Source organism: Tamandua tetradactyla, chromosome 9, assembly GCF_023851605.1.
Source record: "Tamandua tetradactyla isolate mTamTet1 chromosome 9, mTamTet1.pri, whole genome shotgun sequence".
NCBI classification, from domain to species: domain Eukaryota; kingdom Metazoa; phylum Chordata; class Mammalia; order Pilosa; family Myrmecophagidae; genus Tamandua; species Tamandua tetradactyla.
In genome coordinates, this window is record NC_135335.1 from 81678047 (window position 1) to 81703603 (window position 25557).

At 36.9% G+C, this 25557-nt stretch overlaps 2 protein-coding genes across 11 annotated transcripts in view; one reads left to right on the plus strand and one right to left on the minus strand.

Moving 5' to 3' along the window:
- The window catches only part of PDZD2 (PDZ domain containing 2), a 462289-nt gene extending 452667 nt beyond the window's left edge, over positions 1–9622 (plus strand). For all 10 annotated transcript variants that reach the window (XM_077116902.1, XM_077116903.1, XM_077116908.1 and 7 more), the window contains 2 exons: positions 1093–1227; positions 6729–9622. In XM_077116902.1, coding sequence (XP_076973017.1) covers positions 1093–1227; positions 6729–6895 — 302 coding nt within the window. In that variant the 3' untranslated portion in view covers positions 6896–9622. The remainder of the gene's footprint in view (positions 1–1092; positions 1228–6728) is intronic.
- A 5998-nt stretch (positions 9623–15620) lies between these two features.
- GOLPH3 (golgi phosphoprotein 3) overlaps positions 15621–25557 on the minus strand; it is an 82426-nt gene continuing 72489 nt past the window's right edge. The window contains exon 4 of the mRNA XM_077116913.1: positions 15621–17577. Within this exon, the coding sequence (XP_076973028.1) occupies positions 17153–17577 (425 nt within the window). The 3' untranslated portion in view covers positions 15621–17152. The remainder of the gene's footprint in view (positions 17578–25557) is intronic.

The following is a 25557-nucleotide window of genomic DNA, read 5'->3' on the forward strand; positions in this document are numbered from 1 at the left end:
GGCATCAATCTTTTTTATGCTTCCAGATGATTCCAATATGCAGAGTCAAGAGCTGTAATAAGCCCATTTTCCTGTTTAACAGCAAGTAAAACCATCAACTGGAAAATCAAGCTGCTATCAGTGTTATTAACTTTCATTCAGACCATATGGAACGGCCTTCTTTAAACCATGAAAACAGACTGGCCTTTGTGTTCCATGGCAATGATGCTAGATTGGCCTAAGCCGTAATGAATGCATACAGTGGGCAGTTTGTTTGTGGTCCCACCCCTGCCTCCCAACCAACTAAATGCCCCTGTCTACTAAACTCTAACATCCTTCACTGATACAGCACATAAGCAAATGAAATAAAAGGCAAGTTTACAATCCCTTTCAGACCCCTGAGATTGATGCTAGCTCAGCCTAGCACATAAAGTGGGTGCAAGTTCATTGCTATGAAGCAAGCATCACCATGGAAATGTTTCCCCCCACAGTGAAGCAAGGAGATGGCAATGAAGGCAGCTAATGTATAATAAAGACAGACATAACCAGACACAGGGTTAACTCTCACAGGGGTATGAGTAGCGGGAAAGGGGAGGGTAGATTTTGTGGGGATGTTCCCAGGGAGCTTCAGAATCAATTATTGCAGTTTCATGCAAGGCATGGCGTTTGGGTGTTACAGGTTTTCAGTACTATTCTGTGCCACTGCTGTAGTCGGTAGCCAGGATTTACAGGAAATGGAATTTCTGTAAGCCCTGAGTGTGGCTTCAGACCTTACTGGGATGTGCACCGTCTGTTGTGTGGGACTTGAAAAGAGCAGTTGATCCTTTGGTGACATCTGTTTGTTCATAAAATCATTCTCCACTCTCACAGAAAATGTCCAGCAAAGAAGAGGGTGCGAGTACAGCAGGAACATAGCCAGGAGGGCAGCTCTAAATTTGGGACCAACTTGAATGCTGACCTCAAATATTGTTATAAGTACTTCACACTCGGTGGGACTTGATGGTGCCAGGCAGTCTCTGGTGCACGAGAGAGCCCACTGGGGGGCAGTAGGGAGGGGCTTGGACAGGAGAGGCGCTGTGTAAGCCTGTCACTTTACAAATGCCATTGCTGCAGGAAGAAGCACAGCTGCACGTGATGCTCTGTGTGTGGAAGTGCTGAAGACCTCTGCTGGATTGGGGTTAAGTCTGGATGGAGGAAAATCTTCTGTGTCTGGAGATGGGCCTCTGCTTATCAAAAGAGTGTACAAAGGTAATGTTCCAGAAAACTCACTCAGCTTTTTATTATCCATTTTCTTTCTGTATAGGTCTCAGTGAAATACCAGTATCTTTTGTTTGGGAATCAAATTTGTTTAGAAAAATCTAAACCTTAAGGTGTGTTTAATACTTTGTGACATAGGGTTTAATCCCATGTCAGTTCATTTCTGAGTGTTTCACGTGCATTAACTTGTGCTGTCCACATGACAAGTCTACCAGGTAGATAGGTACTATTACTATCCTTATTTTCCAAAAGGCGAAAGCGACAGGGGAGTTGTTAAGTGACTAAAGTCACACAGCTGACAGAACTGGGCTTGAACCCAGGCCCCTAACCTCTATATTGTACTCCCCTAACTCTGTGTTTTTAATTATTATTGATGTGAACATACCATGCTGAGCAATCCTATCAGAACTGCCAATCAGAGGTATTTATTATCAAGCAATATCTTATTGACTTAAGGTTGCAAATACTAAGACTGCAATAAAGTAAGATGGCAGTAGTAGACATTTAACTATTGGTAGATTTAAGATCTCTTCGTGAACTTGATGATTCATTTTATAATCTTGGCCCATTCCCAAAAATCTCTGATTCATTTCCTGAGTCAATAATTACATTAGCAATAAAACTGTACTAACAATATCAGCATATATAATTATACTTATGAATGGATAAGAACTCCTTCAAAGTTTGAGAGTATAATAGAATAAGAAGGTCAGCAAGTAATTAAGTCAATTCTTCTTGGGTAAAGATTTTAATTTTTTTTTAAGAACTAGTCAATGACCTTGTGATATTTTTCTACAATTACATTATAATTCATAAACCTCCCCACTCCAGGAAAACAGTATTGATAGGAAAAAAATTTTTTTTAATATGTAGCTGTGCTAAACAAAATAAATTAAAAAAAAAAAACATGGAACAAAAATGGAAATGCAGTGCCTCGTGGTAAACCGGGTTCTGCAACCCTGTGGTCCAGAGGAAAACAGGATGAGAACTGAGCAGTGGAGGCCAGGGCTTCAGTGCCCACCCAGGAGCAGGGGCTGAAAAGCACCCGCTGTGTTTGCAGGAGACTGGAACCAGGCACACGTGATGTGGAAGGCTGGGATATGCTCTCAGCCAGTGAACTGCACAGGCCTAACAGCTCGGGGTGGCGGCCAGAACAGAAGGCTCGTGGGCCTAGCAGAGGCCAGGCCTAAATCAGAAGCCAGGCCTCTGCTGAGTGTGGTCCAGAATCCTGCTTCCTGGGTAAAGAGAGAACCACAAACGCAACCTGACAAAACCATAGAATACGGACAGCCTAGCTAAATCAAGCATGAAACAACTGACAGTAAGAACACTCTCAGGAGAAAGCTTTCATAATAAACTCTCAAGCAAAGATTACAAAGTATGTAAGGAAATTGATTGCTATGAGACGGCCAGCAGACCAATAAACAGGAGAACCTATTTTAAAAATACAGGCAGGAATATTATCATTGAAACAAGACCAAGAGGTTATTTAAAATGGAAAGGCAGGTATGTTAAAATATAGACACATGTTAGCAGTGAAAAATGAATGTATATATGTTATATTATACAATAAAAAAAGTTTAAAAAAAGAATGGAGCCAAATACATACTAAATAAATAAAATTAATAAAATTACAATTTTAAAATAGGCTATACCCGTATAGACAGAGAATTTATAAAACTTGAGATGGAACAGAAGAAACCATATAATTTGCAACACAGAAGGATAAAGAGATGAGAAATACAAAAAAGTGATAAGATATAGAAGATATTTTGAGGCATTTCAGAAGGAAATCTTGACTAAAAATGTTCCAGAACAAAAAAAAAAAAAAACACAAGAATACTTAGATTGAAAAAATTCATCAAGGGCAAAACAAGATGGATTTTATAAAAATTCAAATGTTAATATTTCACAGTAAAATTTCAGAATATAAAGAATAAATCTGAAAAGCTAACAGAAAATTCTCGGATTACTCATAAAAGCACTACAGTCAGATTGGCAGCAGCAATCCATATCCACCGTGAAGGGCAGAAAGCAAAGGACTGACGGGAAGTATGTGTCAGCCTAAAACATCGAGCTAAACTATTGCTCAGGAAATGACAGCAAAATGGAGATACTGTAAGACAAACACAGTGAGGGGAGCTGGGGTTGCTGCCACCAGTCAATCACAGGGTATCCAGCAGCCTCAGCAGGCCAACAAGTGCACAGCCTGAAAAGGTATCTGGCCCCTGCAAGCCAAAAGGCCAGAATCTGAAGCCACCTAAAACTCAGCCCAGGCTGAGATGGGCTGGGGAAGCTGGGCTTGGGAATTCCACAGTAACTGCACCTCTAAAGTGAAGAAGGAACCCCAAGAGATGTGAGCATCCTCCAGACCCATCTCCAGCATAGAGAGAGTCCTAGGTAACTTCTAGGCTTCTGTCTATGTCATCTGGCCAGAAATTCATAAGAACTACTGAAAAAGTAGAAAAGGAGAAAGAAGCGCCTGTTCTGGAGACTGGCACTTGAGATGCTCTTGTATGCAGGTGTGCTGCTTTATTCTTGTGAAAAGGCATTCTAGTATTTCTCAATATCATCTAGTAGGTCCCTCCAGTCACTCTTTTTGGAAACTAATGAATCTAGTTTCTTTGTACTAGATTTCACACTTTCAAATTGAATGAGTACAAGTCATCTTATTTTCACATGTCTTATAGCTCAAGCAGCAGAATGCGATATAGCAATGCTGATTTCTTGTGTAGGTAGAGAAAAGTTTCTTCAAATAATAAATGAATTAAATATCATATCTCCCTAAAGCTTTCTTGAAAGTTAGGGACTTTTATCTATAAAAAAGTAGTAACTAGTTTTTGTAACCTCCTCTGGGCAACAGCAACCATCCAGGCAAGGTTAGAACACGATCACAAATACAGGCATTTTTATGAGCTGCTTTTAAAAAGTCTGTCTTTTCACCATTTTATTATAAAGTTCAGCAATACAATAAGTCAGTAAGAAGAAAAGTTGGGAAATATAGGGATAAAATTTGTCATTATTGGCAAATTTTATGTTCTTCCTGATTGAAAAGAATCTAAAAGAAACAAATGTCAAACCAATATAAATGGTTCACAGAGGTTGCTGGATTCATAATCAAGATACAGAAATCAATAGTATTTTCTGTTTTTTAACAATAACTATTTTAAGAAATACAGAAGGAAGATTTCTTAAACAAGACACAAAAACACATTTCATGAAAGAAAAAAACATTAACATGTTTAACTTCTGTATGGCAAAAAAATTCATAATAAAAATAAGTGGCTAAAAGGTATTTGCAATGTATTTAATCAATAAAAGGATAATGTCCATAATATATGAAGAACTACAATTAGTAAGAAAAATTAAAAAGGGAAAGAGAAAATGAATAGACAATTGACCTGAGTTGGAACCTAAATCACCAAGAAACACAGGAAAAGATACTCAAACATATATTAGTTATAGGGGCAAATTATGATAACTATTAGAAATCATATTTTCTTATCCACCAGACTTGAAAAAAAAATAGAACAGCTAATAATATAACATTTTGGCAAGGATGTAGTGGAAGTATACATTGTTTCTTCTTTTTGGTGGAGAAATATGGCAGTGCTTGCTAAAATTTAGGAAGCTATAAAACAATATAAATTTCTTTCTGAAGCAGAAAAATAAAATATATTCATAAAAACGAAAGCTAAATAGCAATTAAAGAAGAAAATTAGATCTAGCTATGTTAACAGGGAACAGCTCAAAAATGTAGTGTTGTATTGAAGAAAAAAAAAAGTCAAATGTAGATTCTGCCCTATGTGATGATAATGCATAATAGCAATTGTAAGGTACCTAAGAATATGTCAAACAAAAGCTATGCATCCCCTTTTGGGGAAAAAGCATAAAAGCTTTCTAAAGGGCATATAAGAGAATCTCAATAAAGGGACATCTGATTAAATCAGTTAGGATTCAGTTTGGTTACATGTAGTAAGAAAACCTAAAGTGAAAGTGATTTAAACAAGAGTTCATTTCTCTCTCAAGTGAATTAAATCCAGAAGCTGGTACCACCTTTGGTCTGACCAACACTGAATGTTCATTAAGGACTTTCATCTGCTTCATTTCCTTTGAGCTCATTAACAACCTAATGAGATAAGACAGATGTTAATATTACTATTTGCAGATGAGAAAACTGAGGTCTAGAGAAATTTGTAACTTGACTTGAGACCAAATCTGATTGCCCGCCTGCTTCCTTCCCATTAACACACTGACTTCTCTTTTGGTGAACAAGGCTCTCCATGTCCTTAGACCACATCAGCATTCATAAAATCCTTTGGTTCCTGTACCTGCTTAGGGCCTGTAGTTAATATTCCTAAAAAACGACCATGTACCCCAGGCAAGACAATGGGCACATGTTGACACAAGTACAATTGGTTATGTCAAACAACAGTGCTATGGTACTTTCAAAAATATGTATCATGGGTTAGCAATGACTAGGACTAAATCATTCGCTTTACTACCACTATAGAGCTGATATTGGTGAAAGTTCATCTCTCCTCTAACAGTACTGCCTTTATCACTAACATAAAATATTTTTGTCTCTGGGTGAGATGGATTCTGATTTACCATTTCTCCAAACTGTATTTTTATTATCAGTTTTTATAATCAACTATAATTACCTATATGAATATCAAATATTTATCTTAAATGTGACTTTAGAAACTTAAGATGAAGTAAATCTGCCCATTCAGTATTTCAGAGGTCTAATTAAGAGTAACGAGAAAATTCTTATTTTCATACTTTGGAATTTTTCTCTTTTAATGTCATTTTTTTCCATGAAGAGCCCTTCAAAGCCAGCATGCATTTCTTCTTCAGTGTGATTTGTTTTAGGTGTTCAAGTAAGTGGAGGAAGGTTTATTTGTTTTTATCAAAGATCATAAATATGCTACTACACAAATTTACCATAATGTAGAAACATATTAATTTTGTATGTAAGTAATCAATTAAGTAACCTTCACTGCCATTGATAAGTATATAATATCCGATTCTCAGAACTTGGATATATCAGCGAGTATCTTGTTAATTATAAGTTTGAGCCTGCTTTCCCGTATCTTTTGGCCATTTGGAGTTTAGCTAGTTTCCTTTACCCAATTTTCTCTTTAGTTATTTTATATTATTATTATTGGTTTTTAGTTCTTTAGCCTGGATAGTAACCTTTTGTTGATTAAATACATTGAAAATACTTGCCCCCCTAGTCAGTTGCTTATTTTATCTTATGATTGTTTGGGAAGGAGCACAGAAGGTGGAAGAAGGGCTTACTTACCACATTATTTTTAATTCAGTCCAGTTTATGAGTATGTTCTTTTTGTGTCTTGCTTAAGGAGTATTTTTCTCTCCTGAAAATGTAAGCATACAGTTCAGAGATTTCTCATTTAACATTTTCAAATTACTTGAAATTTATTTTGAATGCGAAACAAGTGACAAGCACTTACTCTATATTCTCACAGGTGGTGCAGCAGAACAAGCTGGAACAATAGAAGCTGGGGATGAAATCCTTGCCATTAATGGAAAACCCCTGGTTGGGCTCATGCACTTTGATGCCTGGAATATCATGAAGTCGGTCCCAGAGGGACCTGTACAATTAGTAATTAGAAAACACAGAAATTCTTCATGAAACAAGCATTAATGCTTGTTACATTTTTAAACAAGACTGGTTTTCTCAACTTCCCTTCTTACTTTAGCAAATCAGAGTTACTTCTTTCAGTATTGAATCCTGAAGCAACTGAGAAACATTGGTGTAGGCAGAATTATAAAAATCTCCAAGTTTTTACTTTTACATGAAGCCTGACACATTGTGTGCGCAGCAGCAATCAAGCTGAACTCTGGAAGCCATCCTCCTGGATCACTGAGGCTGGGAAGGTCCATCTTGTTGTGGTGATTGTCCCCAGCCTTTCTGTTTGCTCACGGGAGGGCAAGCTGTGACTTTCCCTTTTTCATTTGAAACAATGAGCAGGACCTTTGCGACCCTCTTGCTGCCTCTCCCTACATGCCCAATCCTGGTGATTAGGGAGCTTAGCAAGGTCCAAGGGGCACTACAGATGTCACAACTAAAAGGACAACAGTATTATATAATTTTGTAAGTGCATAACAGAATGCTTTTAGGCACATTCAATGGAAGAAGGAGTTGCAAGTTCGTATACATTACCCTGTAAAGAAAATGAGACAAAAAAAAAAAAGAGAAAATGAATTATGACCTAAGTGTGGGGTTGAGCTCAGGAATTTTCCAAAAATGAAAAAAGCAAAAGCAGAAAGTAATTTTTCCAGTGAGTATAATGCTGAATGTACAATGCAGAGCTCAAATCAGTGGAGTTACTGATCACCATGAAGTGTGGGCCATTTTCTGTCTCTAAAAATGTACATCAGAAAGCTGTTTCACAGAATAGCAGTCATGAATTTCCTAGCTCAGAACAAGTAGAAAGTCCCAGATCTAACAGCACCTTGTATCTAGTTTGCTAGCTTGTCTTTAGTGAGTGAATTCAAGGCTAGCCTACACAAGTTAGCAAAAATCACAATCAATGGATTTCCATTTCTGTATTTTATACATTTCAACCACTAATTTAAACTAAATTTTTAGAATTCAGATATCTTTTTAGTACCCTTGAATTTATAAACATAAGCATTATCTTTGCAACCCAAATAGCAGGGCTTAAAATAATCCTTAATATAAAATAATAATCCAAACTTATTTTGTTTGGTTGGTTTTTTCCTCCTTTCCCAAAATGCTTAAGAAATGTAATGTTTCTAAGTACTAGGTCTCATTTCTTGCTCTGGGTATAATGACACAGCTCTGCAATGACTAAAGTTTTTGTTTTACTGCTTTTGCAAGTTCTTCCTTTTGCCAAAAACTTTTCCCTGCTCAAGACTGCTGTGATACTTGTCCTGGTACTCCTCCTTCTCCAAAGCACAGGCTTTGTAGCAGCCATTTCCATTTGAAGTGCTGTTCATCAAATGTGCTGAACATCAATTTTGTTCACAAAACTGGCCTTGTGCTGTACCTTCTTTTCTTAAACTTCAAATCCTCATCAGCTTCATTTACCAAAGTAAATAGTCATTCCTTCAAGGTAAAGTAGAATTATGTGGTTACAACCCAAATCCTTGGGTGACACAGGCTAACTGATAAATGTCAGGGATATGCTGCATTCATCATACCTGCACACAATGCTGCTAAGGTTTTATTGAGATTTGATTCAAAAAAAAGCACTCAGAAGTCATTACCCCTGGACATGGAGGTGCTTTAGCTGTCACCCTTTGTATACCACTTTGCAAGTGACCGATCTCACTAAACCCAGAGAGGCCCCTCAGATGAACATGACCTGGAGAGGCCCATCAGATGAACATGAAGTATCTGGCTTACCTGAGCCCAGATTTCTCATTTTATAACAGGGTAGTACAGGAGCTAGCAAGAAAGACCTGATTAATTTAGTTTCTACTTTTCACTAAGATTACAGGTAGGATACTATAGGAAGTCAGTGCAAGGCGCATGCTAGATTTTGTTTGTTTTTTAAGTCGCTGGGGTCAGTTTTTTGGTTTCTGCTTTCTTGCCTAAATGATAAAAGACTATTTGAAGTCAACACTGAAAACTATTTCTTGCCTCCACTCTTATAGCTGTGCCTCAAATTAAAAAATGCACACTGATATGTGAAAAGCCAGGGATTTCTAGAGCAATGTGGAGCAACAGAAAAGGTCTCCTCTGGGAGTCCGCATAAATGAATAGTAGAGAGCAGACCTTTTCCTTAATAAACTATGTTAAAGTCATCAGCCATTTCTACTAGATCTTCTCAGAAGTGTTCCCTGGCTAACGGAATTTAAGGGAAGAAGCAAAAAGCTAAAGTGTCTGACCCAAAAACTGTCTTCAAATTCACCCTATTTATTTGTCTTCAATGTTCAAGGCATGGCTAGTATTTCTCTAATTAGTCTAATAAATTCCCACACTTCCTGAAGTGAATACTAGTGGTATTGTCCTGCTAAACCTTGCATTGTTTTTGGGGTTTTTGGTCAGCCATTCACAATAAGCTATGAGGGTAAATATGTGTTATAACATGTTAATCGTAGTTGCAAGAATATTCCGTGAAGGTTGAAGTAGGTTGGTTTTCATTTCCATCCTCCCATTCACATCTCATTTAACTTTATGGTTGACTTAACTGGCACCACACTTGTTGTATGGTATTATACATTATTCTTTATTTATGTAAAGTAAAATGCCTTATATATTATTAAAGAGTAAGTGCAATAATATGAAATAGCCTGTACATTTTTAAAATGTCGCCAGGTTATGTAAATCCACATCTCTGTAAACAGTCTTTTTTTAAGTAATTTTAAAAAATAAATACTCTGCTTAGTACTTGCTTTTTAAAATTGTTTCTACATCTATAAATAGAGAATAACCTTTTAAATTATCAAGATAAGAAGTGTTTATTATTATCTGACTGTTACTTAACTGGGTAAAGAATATAAAGGCAAGTGAAGTCAATTTAGCCCCTCTTTGACCATAACCTCCAGAGCGTCTGATCTTAGTCTTCTATGACCTGTCTTCAATTTCAATAAGCACCCTCTAATCCTTTGACAACGGTCAATTCTCTCCCCATCAAAACCTCACCTTTCATCCCCTTCTCAACTCAGAATGGACCCCATTATAGAATACAGCACTCCCTATTCAAGCCCATAGGATCAGTTCCTTGACCCCACTGTCCTGTCTTAGCCAATCCACAATCCACTCAGCTAGTTGTTGTCTTGGTTTCTGCACCTCTATCCCTAGAGAAAAATCCCACAACCACACAGGGGATGATCCTGTCTAAATTCATGGTTTCCAAGCTCAATGACCCTGGCAATTGTTTCCTTGTTGGTTTTTTTCTCTCATTCTTCACAATAACTAGATTTCTTTCTTTCTTTTTTTTTTTTCCAAAATCTCTACCCACCTGCCTTCATCCTCTCACTTGGAATGATCTGGGTTCTTGTTTACTAAAAGGCACAGAAAGCATTTCTTTAGGTTCTTTTGGTTTTAAGATGCAGAAACTAACCTAGGGTTGCCCAAAGAAGATGGCAAGATGGAATCCCACAGAAACTCATGAATGGAACCCAGAAAGTGAGCAGGCCTCAGAGACTGGAGGAACTGTGGCATCTCCACTGCAGTTTGCGAGGACTCCTATGCTGTTTGTTGGTCTGTCTCTGTAGACCCACCTTTCTTCCCTCTGCTAGTCAGCATTCTACCCACTATTCTTCATGTTTTCTTTACGTAGGAATGTCTGCCTCCTATGAAAACTGTTTTATAACTTTGGTCCCACTCTATATCAGAGAATTTCTCCGGCTGTACCAGATAGTCTACCTGCTTTTTCACATATATCACAAATAACACAGGAAGCTTATTGGCCTGTCCCATCCCTATCTCAGTAGAGCTTTTATGGGAGAGGCTACGTTTGATGGCATAACTCCCCTCCCTGACGCCCGCTGAAATAAACAAATAAAAAAAGGAAAACTTATTAATACAATATGGAAATAATCACAAACCCATCCTATGAATTTTGAAAACTACATACTGTGAACCATAAAACTTAAAAATAACTACTGGAGAAGAATAAAATGGAATACAATTCTCTGCACATGAAGTAAAGCAAAAGTTGTATGAGACAGGAGTTCTGAAGAACCCCTCCAAATCCCTTAACTGGAGACAGGATATTACAGAAGACAGAACCCAGAACTATTAGGAAGCACCCAGATTTGGAGCCATTTCCATTTCTCAGTTTGGTGGGAAAGGTGAGACTGAGGAAAGGAATTGTTTTAATTTCCCAGGCACCTGATGGCGAAGTCAGGCAGGTCAGAGGAATCAAAGGCAAGAAATAGTGTGATCTGAGGGGAGCCTCCCTCCAGACTGGATCCTTCCATGAAGGGCTTACCTAATTTGGGGAGAGAGAGCTATCCAGCTCATCCTCCACCCAGCAAAGACCTCAGCAACCACTACCCCACAAAGTCCCCTCCTGAACCCCCAAAGCAGATGAGTATCTGAACAGAGATTAACATCAACTTATACACAACTTTCCCTCTCTCATCTTAAGGAGTGAACTGAACAATGCTGAAACGCAGAGAACTACAAAGGAAATCCATCCACTACTGACCAATTTTGGGCAAATGGCCTCTTAGATGGAACCTCTCTGATGGAACCTCTCCACCTTCCTCATTTAACAATCAAATGCAGAAGGGTCCTACTTATTAATACAAAACTAGGAAAGGGATGAGAAAGGGAGAAGGGAAAGGAAAAGGGAAACCTAATAAGCAAAAAGCAGAAAAATATAATTTGGAAGACTACCTTGGTCAAAAGAAAATTATAAATAAATACCAACTTTCATACTTAATGAGAATGTGATTTCTAAGAAACACAAGAACAAAGAAGAGATAAAACTAAATGAGTTTAATATGGATCTACAGAACTAAGAAAAGTAACATTGAAGATGAATTTGAAAATGCTAAGAATGGAAAAGTAAATTTATAAATAAAATTAAAATCCTAATTAAATAGTAGAATCCAGTAGTACAAGAAAGAAAACATATGACCAACTGAGTTAATTCCAGAAACACATGAATGGTTTGAAATTAATATATCTATAGACACAGTGCATTATATTAATTGAACAACAACAAAATTATCCTGTTAAAGATGTCAACAGACACTTGTCTCAAGCCTGCATCATGTTTGTTTGTTTTTTTGTATGCTGTATGGTGGGGGTCACATTTCATTTTCCATGTGACTATCCCATCACTGCAGCACCAATGGTTGATTTTTGTTTTGTTTTTTTTTGAGGCAGAAGTACATGGGCCAGGAATCGTACCCGGGTCTCCCAGCTGGTAGAAGAGAATTCTACCACTGAAATACCCCTGCATCCTGTTTCAATGGAGGAACTCCAGAAATGTTTTCATTAAAGTCAGGAACACACACACACACACACACACACACACACACACACAAAGGCTGCTCACTATTATTGTTAAATAACGTTCAGAAGATAACAAACCAACATGATAAGACAAAATTATTAAAAGAGGTAAAAATAAGAAGCAAAACCATGAAAACTGGAAAAATTGACTAGTATTTTAGGAAAAAAGAAACTGGATCCCTTGCAACAAAATCCATGACAACAGAAATTCTTGAGGCATCAAAGATTTAAAAGCAAGGAAAAAAAGAAGAAAATGTTAAGAAGAAAAAGTGAAATTTATTATTTTAATCATAAAGTGAGTAAGACTATATTCTAAGGATGACACTAAATTCAGAAGCTTTTATAAAGCAGCAGATTCATAATTTAATCAAACTACATACAAATTTTAAAAACTACCGGGGACTAGTCCAGGGGAGTCAGACAATATGGCAAGAACAGTAGAATAGTTTTCTAATCTTCCCATGTTTAACCCCATCCTGCCCAAACACACACATACACATGGCAACTTATATAGAAAAACCATGATTAACATTTACAAAAAAGCTAGATAACAAAATATACAAGTGGGTGGGGACAAATCAGTAACAAGACCAATTAGTTATCAGGATCTGTGCAAGGGAAGACAGGGTGTTTGATGGCCCTAAGACTCCAACAGGTATTCACAAGAGAGTTCAGAGGGCCAACTGGATGGCAGCAGCTACAACTCTGAGGATTTCCACCCTCAGATAGAAGACAATTGTGTAAAATCTGTGATAAAGACTAAAGGGGCAATGCAGTCTATGGATGCTCCAAACTGATCCGCCAATGCACTACACTGAGCAGAAACTACTGGGAATAGAATCCAAATTGAGCAGGACAAGAAGAGAAATAGAGACAAAAAAGGTCCAAATTAAATATGAGGGAGGGAAGCAGACCAAGAGATCTCAAAAGCAAACTATATTTCTAGGGTGGTGCAACAGTAGCTCAGTGGCAGAATTCTCACCTGCCATGCTAGAAACCCAGGTTCGATTCCCAGTGCCTGCCCATGTAAAAAAAAAAAAAAACAAAAAACCATGTATCTAAACACTCCACTAAAACAGAAGAGGAGGTCCAAAAAACCATCCTAACCCACATCTCTCTTTACATGAAACTGGAAAACCAATTTCATGTAAAAATGAACAACAAATGAAAATTCAGGTCAAACCCCTTATAAAGTCATTTAGAGAAAAAAAAAGAGCATAGAGGCAGAATAAATCACTACATGCAATAAAATGAGCAAAAACATATCAAGAAAATAGTATGTTTATATAAATGAATATAAATATATGAATACACAAACTGAACTTAGGAAAACTCAGACATGGAATATTAGAACTCAGGGAAGAAAATTAAATAATTTTGGCAAAGAAGATTAAACTAGAGATATCATTAACACAATAAATAATGCTTTTAAAAAAGAAAAAAGGGAAAAAAACATTCAAAGATCAGTAAGAAATCTGACTGACAACTGGGGTATGTAAAGAAGGGAATCTCTCCAAATTTCCCTAAAATGTTCCCAAGATACATTCAGAGAAAAAAGAAAATTGTGCAACAGTATGATTCAAAATTAGAGGAATTCCCTACAACCTGAACTCTCATTATACCAACTCAGGAGCCAAACCAAGGATGAATTCCTTGGTATGCAGACTTACCCAAATTCAGAAAGCAAATAGGTTTATTTATAAAGCAAGGGATAGGTGTATAGACATACACACACATAAACACGAATATATCTGTATATGGAAAAATATGTATTAATCAACAATTAGACAAGCAGGTAAGGGGAAATAGTACATAGACTTTTACTTCCTGGGATATATTTATCTCAATTTACAAACTTCTATTACTTTTCTAATCAAATCAAGATGTCTGTTTTATACACGTATCAAGTGAAACCTCACTCCAACGTAATACTTCAGTAACTGAGCTTGAGTAACATGAGGACAATTTTCTTCAAAATATGCCCTAGACTCACATCAAGGAAGATAACTGCTTTGGTTGAGAAAAGAATCTGCTCTTATTGCCCGAGTTGGAAGAAAAGAAAATACTTCATAACCAATCTGGAAGAAAGAACACAAAAGCACGTCTTAAATGGTTACACCTTAAGCTGCTGCTTATGCCTTGACATCTTTTAACAAAAATAGAATACATGTAAAGTTAAGAATTGCTGGAAGGTCTAGAAGAACCCTAAGATATAATGGCCCTGGGAAACATGTGGTATTTAAACAGCCACTTAAAACTGAGAAATCATGTGAAATGCTGGAATTCAGACTTGAGTTTGAATTCCAACACAAAAACTTACAAGATGATGCAAGACTGGGCAAATCGTCCTCTTAGAGCCTAGTTCTTCATTAAATGATGACAGAAATCGACATTTTGAGGGGTGGTCAAAATGAGATATAAAATAGCAAACTAGGTACAGAGCAAGCATTCACTAAATTTCCTTTCCTTCTCCAATAACATAGGTTATTTTAAGGAATACTCAGAAATTAAACATTTGGAAAACCCAAAAAGAAGCAACTACTAATTCTCTGCACAATAGTTATAAGTTATATTAAAATTCACTACCTGATATTTGGATCTGAAGTCTTTTAACCAAGATGGCATAAGAAAAATTTCCTCGGAAGCACACCATTCCTGTTTGCAAATAGCTGCATTTTATAGGAGAAGGTATTCTAGATAATACCTGTTCCCTTTACCCAGCTCCCATGGGTTTTACTACTTTTCCTTTCTTCTGGATACAGAAACGTTAGAGCTTCACACAGGTGCAGGTGAGTGTCTACTTTGCTTTGAAGTAAATACTTGAGGAAGCTCAGGCCCTTAATTCCGTCTGTTTGGGAATACAGGTATTGCTGATCAAAGAAAGAATACCTTAGAAAAACATCTATTACACCTCACTTATAAAATCTTTTCAAGAGAAAAACTGTCTTCACCTGATAAGAAACTTCAGTATACTGATGTCAGTTTCCAGTATTCATTTTACAGGAAAAATTTCAAATTATTATGTTCTACACTTAACACCAGCAGTGTTACTTCTGAAGATTAGGAGGTTAGTTTAAAGGACAATCTAACTTTTTCCAGCCATTAAAATAGAGGTTGGCAAACTATGGCCTGTGGCCAGCTGCTTGTTTTTGTAAATAAAGTTTTACTAGAACCCAGCCATGCCCATTCACTTATATCTTCCATGACAGCTTTCATTCAACAGAGTTGAGTAGTTGCAACAGAGACCCATATGTGGCCCACAAAGTCCAAAAGATTTACTAGCTGGCCCTTTAAGAAAAAGTTTGCCAACCCCTACATTAAAATATTACCATGTTATACTAAGGCTAAGTAAAACTCTATTTGAAAGAAAACTAAGAACGCAAAAATACAAATGACATGCTTGCTCTGATTCAGGCACTTTCAAGATCATAGTTTATTTATTGTTTCAGATAAAAAGATAGTATACATATTAGGGAATCCTTTAAAATTTAACTCTACAGCTATACACCATCTTGTACTTTTGCATTGAATGTTAACCAAAAAAATCTCTAAAACACCTGAAAGCCCCGCTATTAACATGAACTATGGTAATAAAAAATTTGACATTTAATTTGTTCAATGTATAGTATTTACATTATGAAACCAATGGCTGAATGATAAACAGTGATAAAGAAATAAAAATAAATTTTAAAAGCAAAAGTTTATATTCTTATAATGTGCTAATTATCATAATTGTATATAAAAATTAAAACAGCAGAACTTCCTGTTACAAAAATCTTAATCATCTGAGTTGGAGTCATTACTTGCTAACAATTTACATGCAACATCTGCTAGGACTGACAATTGATTTTTTTCCCCCAAGAAAATGTAAGTAGATAAATGACATTTAAGAGCAGACAATTTTCTGTGGACAGAAAAAGAAAAAAAATCTGTACTCAAGATTAGTACTGGTCACAAGCCTCTTCCCCATTGAAATTATAAAAGAAGTTATGACACACTGCCTACCTCCAATCCCCTCCACCCCCAAAAAAAATCCAAAAAGGAAAATGCATAGGCCAAGAGTACCATGAGCAACACAGCTCAAAAAAAATTCCAGGAAAAATTAGACACACCTTTTCTCTCTCCTTCAATGATGAGGTTTATTTTGCCATCAAAGGACAATGACTGAAGCAAGTTAGGGGCACCAGGTGTATAACTACTTAAATCTTGCAAAATACTAAGATGGGGGCAGGGTGGCCAGAAGAAGGGGCAATTCATATATAATCCAAACTATATACAGCATAACTGGAATGCAGCCCATCCCAAACTGGCTTTCTGAAACAACTGGACCTTTATGATTTAATAGTTAAAATTATAACAAGTGTAATAATACAACAGATTTACATGGGAAGCAAAATCCAAGGGGCATTTTATATTAAGTATTTACTGTGCTGTTTCAATTTAAAAATAATTTTGCTAAGTATACATTTCAACTGAGGTCTAGTATAAATGTCCTAATAGATATAGATATTTACCTTTGGTGAGTTAAAGGCCTTTTTGTGATTTGTCTGAATTGTATGCAGAACGCTAGATGAACATGCACATGTGGGAAAACTCAAGCTAAGGTAATCCAAAAGATGTGCATATGAGGAGACTGGATGTACTCTGAAAGTCAAAGCATACCACAAACCCAAAACAGGTAACAGAGAGAATGGTAAGCCACTTGAGTGCACGAGGGAATGGAATGCCAATATGGCAGTAAAACATTTTAAAAAGAGAAACAGGAAGGCCTCTTGTACCAGCAGAATCCTGCATACATACACAAAAAAGAAAAAGCCACCCACCGTTTTCATAAAACAAAAGCCAATTATAGTGTGGTAAAGTACAAATCGCAGAAAACCAGAAGTCAATAGAAAAAAAAAACAACTGGTTTACATGAGAGAAAAGAGATCCCTTCATTCTGAGCAGCTACTTGGTGAATGCTGCCACCACTGCCCAGAGAACCTCACTGGTGTTGGCCTTCAGACATTCCACCTCAGGGTCTAAATCGAGAAGCTGCCGCACTCTCTTGGTGGCTAAATCATACTGCTCGTCCAGAAGAGGTGCAAAAGCGTTCTCCAGGACGTCCGAGGCGTGGGCTAGGTATATGAGGGCCAGCAAGCGCTTGTCCATGCGGTGAGGGTCATTCACCCATTTATCAAGAACAGCTTCTTGTACCTTCTTGATGAGGCGCTGCTTGATGTTGTTGTTGGTGAGGGGGTGTGTCGTCATGTCAAAAAGGAGGAAGTTCTGTTTCTCTGTTGTCAATACACCCTTTTCCACCAGGTTCTTAGCTAATCGTTCCCGTACATTTCTTAATTGATAATGCAATTTTAATGGATTCCATGTCTCACCTAAACAAAAGATTTCCAAAGTTAGTTAAGTGTGATAGGTATTATCTACTAATTTTGTAAAATTATGCTATTGTTAAAATGAAAGGAAAAATTGACTTTTGTTCCCAGAAAAATAGAAGAAGACCAAATTATGTTTTCCTCCCTGACTAGACCAGGCACTCTATTCTCAAGGGCTGGACCTTTCAATTCTAAGCACCTGGCACATTTTCAGGAATAACAGTCAATAAAAAGACTAAACTGAAAGCAGTCTTCAAACCACAGTCAACTTCAATCTAATGTGGAAATAGGCCAAATATTAAGCCACAGTTCTGGCCTCTCTCCAGCTGCTATCAAAAAGCAGCCAATGGAATATAATTAATTAACACCACTTAATTGTATGCTTGAAAACAGTTGAATGGGAGATTATAGGTTGTATGAATGTTACGAGAAGAATGAAAAGAAAAAAAAATCCATAGACCTGTACAACACAGAGTGAAGCCTAATGTAAACCATGAACTATGGGTAATAACATAATTATAATAATATTGTTTCATCAACTGTAACAAAGGCCACACAAATGCAAAATATTAACAGGGAAAACTTTTTTTTAACTTTTTTATTGTATAATATATATATATATAATATAACATGTATTTTATAACCTATATAAAGCAAAGAAAGAAAAAAAAGCAATAGTTTTCAAAGCACTCTTCAACAAGCAGTTACAGGACAGATTCCAGAGTTTTTCAGAGGCTACTGTACCATCATCTCAGATTTTTCCTTCTAGATGCTCCAGAACATTGGAAGCTAGAAGGAATACTTTATCATCACCTTTTTTGAGTGTGCAAAATAAGATATCTACAAAAAAGCAATACATTTCAAAGCACAGCACAACAATTAGTTGTAGAACAGATTTCAGAGTTTGGTATGGATTATAATTCCATAATTTTAGGTTTTTACTTCTGTTTTAAGATACTGGAGACTAAAAGAAATATCAATATAATGATTCAGCAGTCATATTCATTTGTTAAATCCTACCTTCTCTGCTATAGTTCTACCTTCTCCTTTGACCTTTCTCCCAATCTTTAGAAGTATTTGGGCTATGCCCATTCTAACCTTTTCATGAGGGGCTGTTGATAATATGGGGTAGGGAGATGGAACTAGCTGGTGTTCTGGACAGGCTGCCCCTCCAGGTTGCAGGACTTATCTGGGCCAGTGACCCATCTGGAGGTTGTAGGTTTCTGGAAAGTTACACTAGTGCATGGATCCTTTGTAGAATCTTACATGTTGCCCTATGTGTTCTCTAGGATTGGCTGGAATGGTTTTGGTTGGGGTATGGCAAGTTATGATAGGTAGCAATATCTAACTGAAGTTTGTGTAAGAGTGACCTCCAGAGTAGCCTCTCAACTCAGCCACTGATACTTTATTAATTATCCTTCTTTTTCCACTTTTGGTCAGGATGGAATTATTGATCCCACTGTGCCAGAGCCAGACCATCCCTGGGAGTCATCTTCCACGCCACCAGGGAGACTTTTACCTCTTGATATCATGTCCCAAGGTAGTGGGGAGGGCAATGATTTCACTTGCAGAGTTGGGCTTAGAGAGTGAGGCCACATCTGAGCAACGAAATAGGTCCCCCAGAAGTAACTCTTAGGCATACCTATAGGTCTGCAAGCTTCTCCAGTACATACATAAGCTTCACATGAGCAAGCCTCAAGATGAAGTACTTGGCCTATTGATTTGATTATCCCTAATATTTGACACAGTAGCAGGGGTTTCTCCAGTGGTAAAGCTTAATAGTTTCATATTTTTTCTTCCAACTCTCAAGGATCTTTGCCAATACTTTTTAATTATCTGCTTAATATACTCTAGAATTTACCCAGGCATTATGTTAAACTGTACAGGATTAACAGCCCTCATTCTTATTCTGGGGTCCCCATGTTTGGATTGTTTAAATGATCTATTCAGACAGGTTGAGTTTGATTATGTGCTACAGAAAATTTAGGTTCTGGACAAAATAAACCTTGCTTCCTTTGGTCTCAAAGAATAGATGAGATTCTAAAATATAGATAATGTCTTCCTTAACCCTGTGTTCTGAATTACCTTAATCTCAACTTGATTGGTTTCATTCTTATCACTAAGTATCAGGGTACAAATACATAAAACAACCTCTCAAAATCCAGAAATAACAATTACCGCTCCAGACTAAATGTGACTACTTTAAGAGCTTACAGTCTAGGCTCTGTTTTCTTTACGAGACCACACATCCGCTCTTTTGTTTCTGGCTTATTTTGCCTCACCAAGTGAACCAAATTTTCATTCACAACACTGTATTCCTCACAACTTCTTTCCTTTTGTAGCAGCACAACATTTGATCATATGTGTACACCACTGTTTGCCAATCTTCTTCTCAGTCAGTGCATTCTTCAGCTACCTCCATTCACTGGGCATCATGTATAATGTCTAAAGTCAACAGTCCATCAACACTCTCAATTTTAGCTAATTTCGTTGTTTCCAAGAGAAAGATAACTAGTAAACATACCCTGATCATATATAGAAAACCAAATCTCCACTTAACTCCTTCCTCTCCTCCCGTAATTGATCCCTGGTGTTGCTGTGGTACTGCTGATGTTTTCCTGTTAAGCACAGCCCACAGCATACAATAGCAGTTTTCCCCCATACCCTGAACTTATACACTCTTTGTACAATGTTCATACATTTGCAATAGTTCACTCAAGAACTTATTTGTATTTGTACTATAAATCAGTGGGACACGGGTCTATATGACCCCTTTCAATCATGTTCACCTTCAGTTGTTATATGGAACACAAGATTTTTTGACACCTAAGTTAATATTTGTTTTTGTTTCTGATACTTCCTTCAACATATTGTCATCAATGTTCATTCACCTAATTGCACACCTCACATAACACAAGGTTTTGAAGATGCTTCCTTACATTTTCTTCTAGGGGGTTTATAGTCTTGGCTCTTGTATTTAGGTCTTTGATCCATTCTGAGGTGATTTTTATATATGGTATGAGGTAGGGTGTCTTTTTAAGGAAGTTCAGTTTTTCTGGGACCTTGTGTCGAGAAGACTATTTTTTTTTTTCCAATATAGTGTCCACTGCCCAATGACAAGTATCAGTTGACCATAAATGTGAAGGTTGATTTTTTTTAAATTGTGAAATATATATACAAAGAACTATAAATTTCAGTGTACACTTTAACAAGTAGTTTCAGAACAAAATTCAAAGTAAGGTATGGGTTACAGTTCCACAATTTCAGGCGATTCTTTCTAGCTGCTCCATGACATGGAGACAAAAAAGAAATATCAATATAATGATTCAGTAGTCATAGCGACTTGTTTTATTCTATCTTTGTTACAACTCCTTGTGAAGGTTGATTTTTGAATACTTTACAATTCTATTGGTCTATATGTCTGTCCTTGGGTTAGCACCATGCTGTTTTGATTACTGTTGTTTTCTAGTAAGTTTTAGGATTAGGAAGTGTGAGCCCTCCAACTTCATTTTTTTATAAGACAGCTTTGAGTATTCAGAGCCTTGTAGTCTTCCATATAAATTTAAATGTAGGCTTTTCCATCTCTGCTAAAAAGGTTGTTGGAATTTCGATACGAACTGTGTTCAATCTGTAAATCACTTTGGGTAGAATTGACACTTTCACAATATTTAGTCTTCCAGTCTAAGGATATGGAATGTCCTCCCATTTATTTAGTTCTTTCATTTCTTTCAGCAATGTTTTGTAGTTTTCTGTGTATGAGTCATTTACATCCTTGGTTAGATTTATTTCTAGACACTTGGTTCTTTTGGTCACTATTGTGAATGGAATTTTTTTCTTGATTTCTTCTTCCATTATTCATTGCTTATGTGTATAAACATTTACGATCTTTGCATGTTGCTCTTGTACTCTGAATTCATTTATTAGCTCTAGGAGCTTTGTGGTCTATTTTTCAGGATATTCTGCATATAAGATCATGTCATTTGAAAACAGGGAAAGTTTTACTTTTTCCTTTCCAATCTGGATGCCTTTTATTTCGTTTTCTTGCCTCATTGCTCAGGCTAGAACTTCTAGTAATATGTTGCTTAAAGGTGGTAACAGTTGGTATCCTGTCTTGTACACACCTTAGAGGGAAAGTTTTCAGTCTTTCACCTTTAATTATGATGTCAGCTGTGGATTTCTCCTATATGTCCTTTATTATGTTGAGGAAGTTTCCTTCTATTCCTAGTTTTCTAAGCACATTTTTTTTTTAATCAAGAAGGGACAGAGGCGATGGATTTTGTCAAATGCCTTTTCTGCATCAACAGAGATACTCATTTGGATGTTTTCCTTCATTCTATCAGCATAGCATATTTACATTAATTGATTTTCTCATGTTTAACAACCCTCGTATATCTGATATAAGTCCAAGTTGATCGTAGTGTATAAGCCTCTTTTTTTTTTTTTCATGGGCAGGCACTGGGAATTGAAGGCGTATAAGTCTTTTAATGTATGTTGGATTTGGTTTGCTAATATTTTTTTGGAGATTTTGCACCCATCTTCATAAGAGATACTGGCTGTTAATTTTCTTGTGGTATCTTTTTCTGGCTTTGGTGTGAGGGTGATGTTGGTCTTACAGAATGAATTAAGGAGTGTTTGCTCCTATTCAATATTTTGGAAGAGTTTAAGCAGAACTCGCTAATTATTTCTGAAAAGTTGGTAAAATTTCCCTGTGAAACCATCTGGAAATAGATCTGTTTATTCTTGACTCAATGTGGGTAGTTTATGTGTTTCTAGGAATTTGTCCATTTCATTTAGTTTATCTAATTTGGTATACATTTGTTCTTAGTATCCTTTTATGACCCTTTTTATTCCAGTGGAGTCATTTGTAATGGTCCCTTCCATTTCTGATTTTAGTCACTTGCATTCTCCCTCCTTTTTTTTTTTTTGTTGGTCCAGTTATTAGTTTGCAAACTGTCAGAATGCAGTATTTCCGAATTGGAATGGCTTTTATAAAGGGAGTCTAGTTAAGTTACAGATTTACAGTTCCAAGCCTATAAAAATGTCCAAACTAAGGCATCTTGGGAAGGATACCTTAATTAAAGGAAGGCTGGGAAGTCAGGTGGCTGGAATCTGCTGGTCTCTTTAGCCTCTCTTCCTGTAGGGTTCCTCATTTTGCTTCTCCAGAGCTGGCTTTCATCTCTTGGCTTCCCTTGGCTCTCTCCAGGTTCTGGCTTGCTTAACATCTAACACTGACATCATCTGGGCTCCAAGCATGTCTCTGTTCTCTGTGTGTTGACAACTGTGTCAGCTCTGCTCTGAAGTTTCTGTTGGCTCTGATATTTCTGACTCTCCCCAAAATGTTTCCTCTTTTAAAGAATTCCAATAAACAAATCAAGACCTACCTGGAATGGGTGGGGTCACATCTCCATTCAGTCACAGCTCACACCCACAATTGGGCGACACACCCCTACAGAGATAATCTAATCAAATGCTTCTATCCACAAGATTGAATCAGATTAAAACTTGGCTTTTTGGGGGTACATAATATTTTCAAACTGACATAGTCCATTTCTTCCTATTTTGAGGTTAGATCTCTGATTTGAAATCTGTTTCTCCAAGTAAGCATTTACAGCTGTAAATTTCTCTCAGCACTGCCTTTGTTGCATGCTCTATGTTTTGGTGTGTTGTATTTTAATTTTCATTTGCCTCAAGATATTTACTAATTTCCCTTATATCTTCTTTAATCCATTGGTTAAGAGTACATTGTATAACATATATTTGTGAATTTTCCTTTTCTCCCTTTGTTATTTCTAAATCAGTTTCACTGTGGTCAGAGAGAATACACTGTACGATTTCCACTTTTTGAAATTTATTGGGAATTGTTTTATATAACCTAAGATATCAAAAAGAATGTGTATTCTGTTGCTATATGTATCTGTTAGACCTAGTTGGTTTAGAGTACCATTCAAGTCTTATATTTCCTTATTGATCTTCCCTCAAGATGTTCTATCCATTATGAAAAGAGGAGTACTAAAGTCTTCTACTATTTCTGTAGAACTATCAATTTCTCTCTTTAAATCTGTCACTATTTGTGTCATATATGTGGACCTTGCTGGTAGGCACATACATTTATAATTTTACACCTTTTAGAATTACTGTTGTTGCAAGTATATAATGACTATCTGTCCCTCATAACAGTTTTTTACTTAAAGTCTATTTTGTACGATACTAGTATAGCTAATAGGGGTACAGCTACCCCAACTCTCTTTTGTATACCCCCATCTCTCTTGTGGTTACTATTTGCATGGTGTACTGTCATGGTCAGGTTCATGTGTCAACTTGGCCAAGTGGTGGTACCTGTTTGTCTTGGGCAAGTGCTGGCCTGTCTGTTGCAATGAAGACATTTCATAGAATTAGATCATGATCACATCAGCTGCATCCACAGCTGATTCCATTTGTAATCGGCCAGGGGGAGTGTCTTCTGCAATGAGTGATGCTCTATCTAATCACTGGAAGCCTTTTAAGGAGGATTCAGAAGAGACAAGCTCTCTTCCTGCTTTGGCTGGTGAGCCTCTTCTGTGGAGTTCATCCAGACCCTCCATCAGAATCGTCAGCTTCACAGTCTGCTCTGCGGATTTTGGATTCTGCATTCCCACGGTCACGTGAGACACTTTTATAAATTTCATATTTGCAAGTGTTCCCTGTTGATTCTGTTTCTCTAGAGAACCCTAATATATGTACTTTTTATATCTGTTCACTTTCAACGTACTCATGTTTTTTAATTTAAAGAGCATCTCTTGTAGATAACAGACATTTGCTCCCCCTCCCCCGCCCCCATTCTGCCAATCTCTGCCTTTTGACTGCAGAGTTTAATACACTTACATTTAAAATCACTCTAATAATGCAGGACTTAATTTTGCCATTTTGCTATATTTAGTTTTTGCCTTTTTTATCCCTCAAGTCTGCCATTAATACCTACTTTCATATTTGATTTTTTAATTGTACTAAGTTTAATTTCTTTTCATTTCTCTCTGTATATATTTTCATATATATTTCTTGTAGTTACCATGGGGGGTTAAATCTAACATCCTAAATATGTAACCCAAATTTGATTTTATACCAACTTGACTAAAATAACATACACTTACACTATTCCTATGTGCTTCTATCCCTTCCGCTCCTTTTGGTACTTGTTACAAATTGTATTTCTATGTCCCAAAGTATAGATTTATCATTACTTTTATGCATTTATATTTTAGCACCTGTAGGAAGTACGAAGTGGAGTGACATACCAAAAAAATATAATACAATAGTACTGACATTTATAATTACCTAAATGGTTACTTTTACCAGAGATCTTTATTTCTTTATGCCACTTTGAGCTGCTATCTAGTTTCCTTTCCTTTCACAGTGAAGAACTCCCTTTAGCAATGCATGTAGGGCAGGTCTAGTGGGGATGAACTCCCTCAACTTTTGTTTATCTGGGAATGTCTTAATCTCTCACTCATTTTGTGTGTGGGGGGGGGGGGGTAGGCACTGGGACTCAAACCCAGGACTCCAGCACGGCAGGTGAGAACTCTGCCACTGAGCCACCACGGCCCACCCGTTTCACTCATCTTTGAAAGAAAGTCTTGCTGGATATAAAATTCTTGGTTGGTAATTGTTTTTGTTTTGTTTTGCTTTGAGTGCTTGGGCTGGGAATTGAACCTGGGTCTCCTGGGTGGCAGGTGAGCATTCTACCACTGAACCACCAGTGTGCACGTGCATATGAGCACACGCGCACACACACACACACACACACACCTTTATTTTCATTTGGGGGATTGCAATTGTTTTCTTTCAGTACTTTAAATACTTTAACCCATGGCATTCTTGCCTCTGTAGTTTCAGATGAGTAATTGGTACTCAATCTAACTTGGACTCTGTTCTAGTTTGAAAGCTGCTGGAATGCGATATACCAGAAATGGAATGGCTTTCAAAAAGGGTAATTTATTAAGTTGCAAG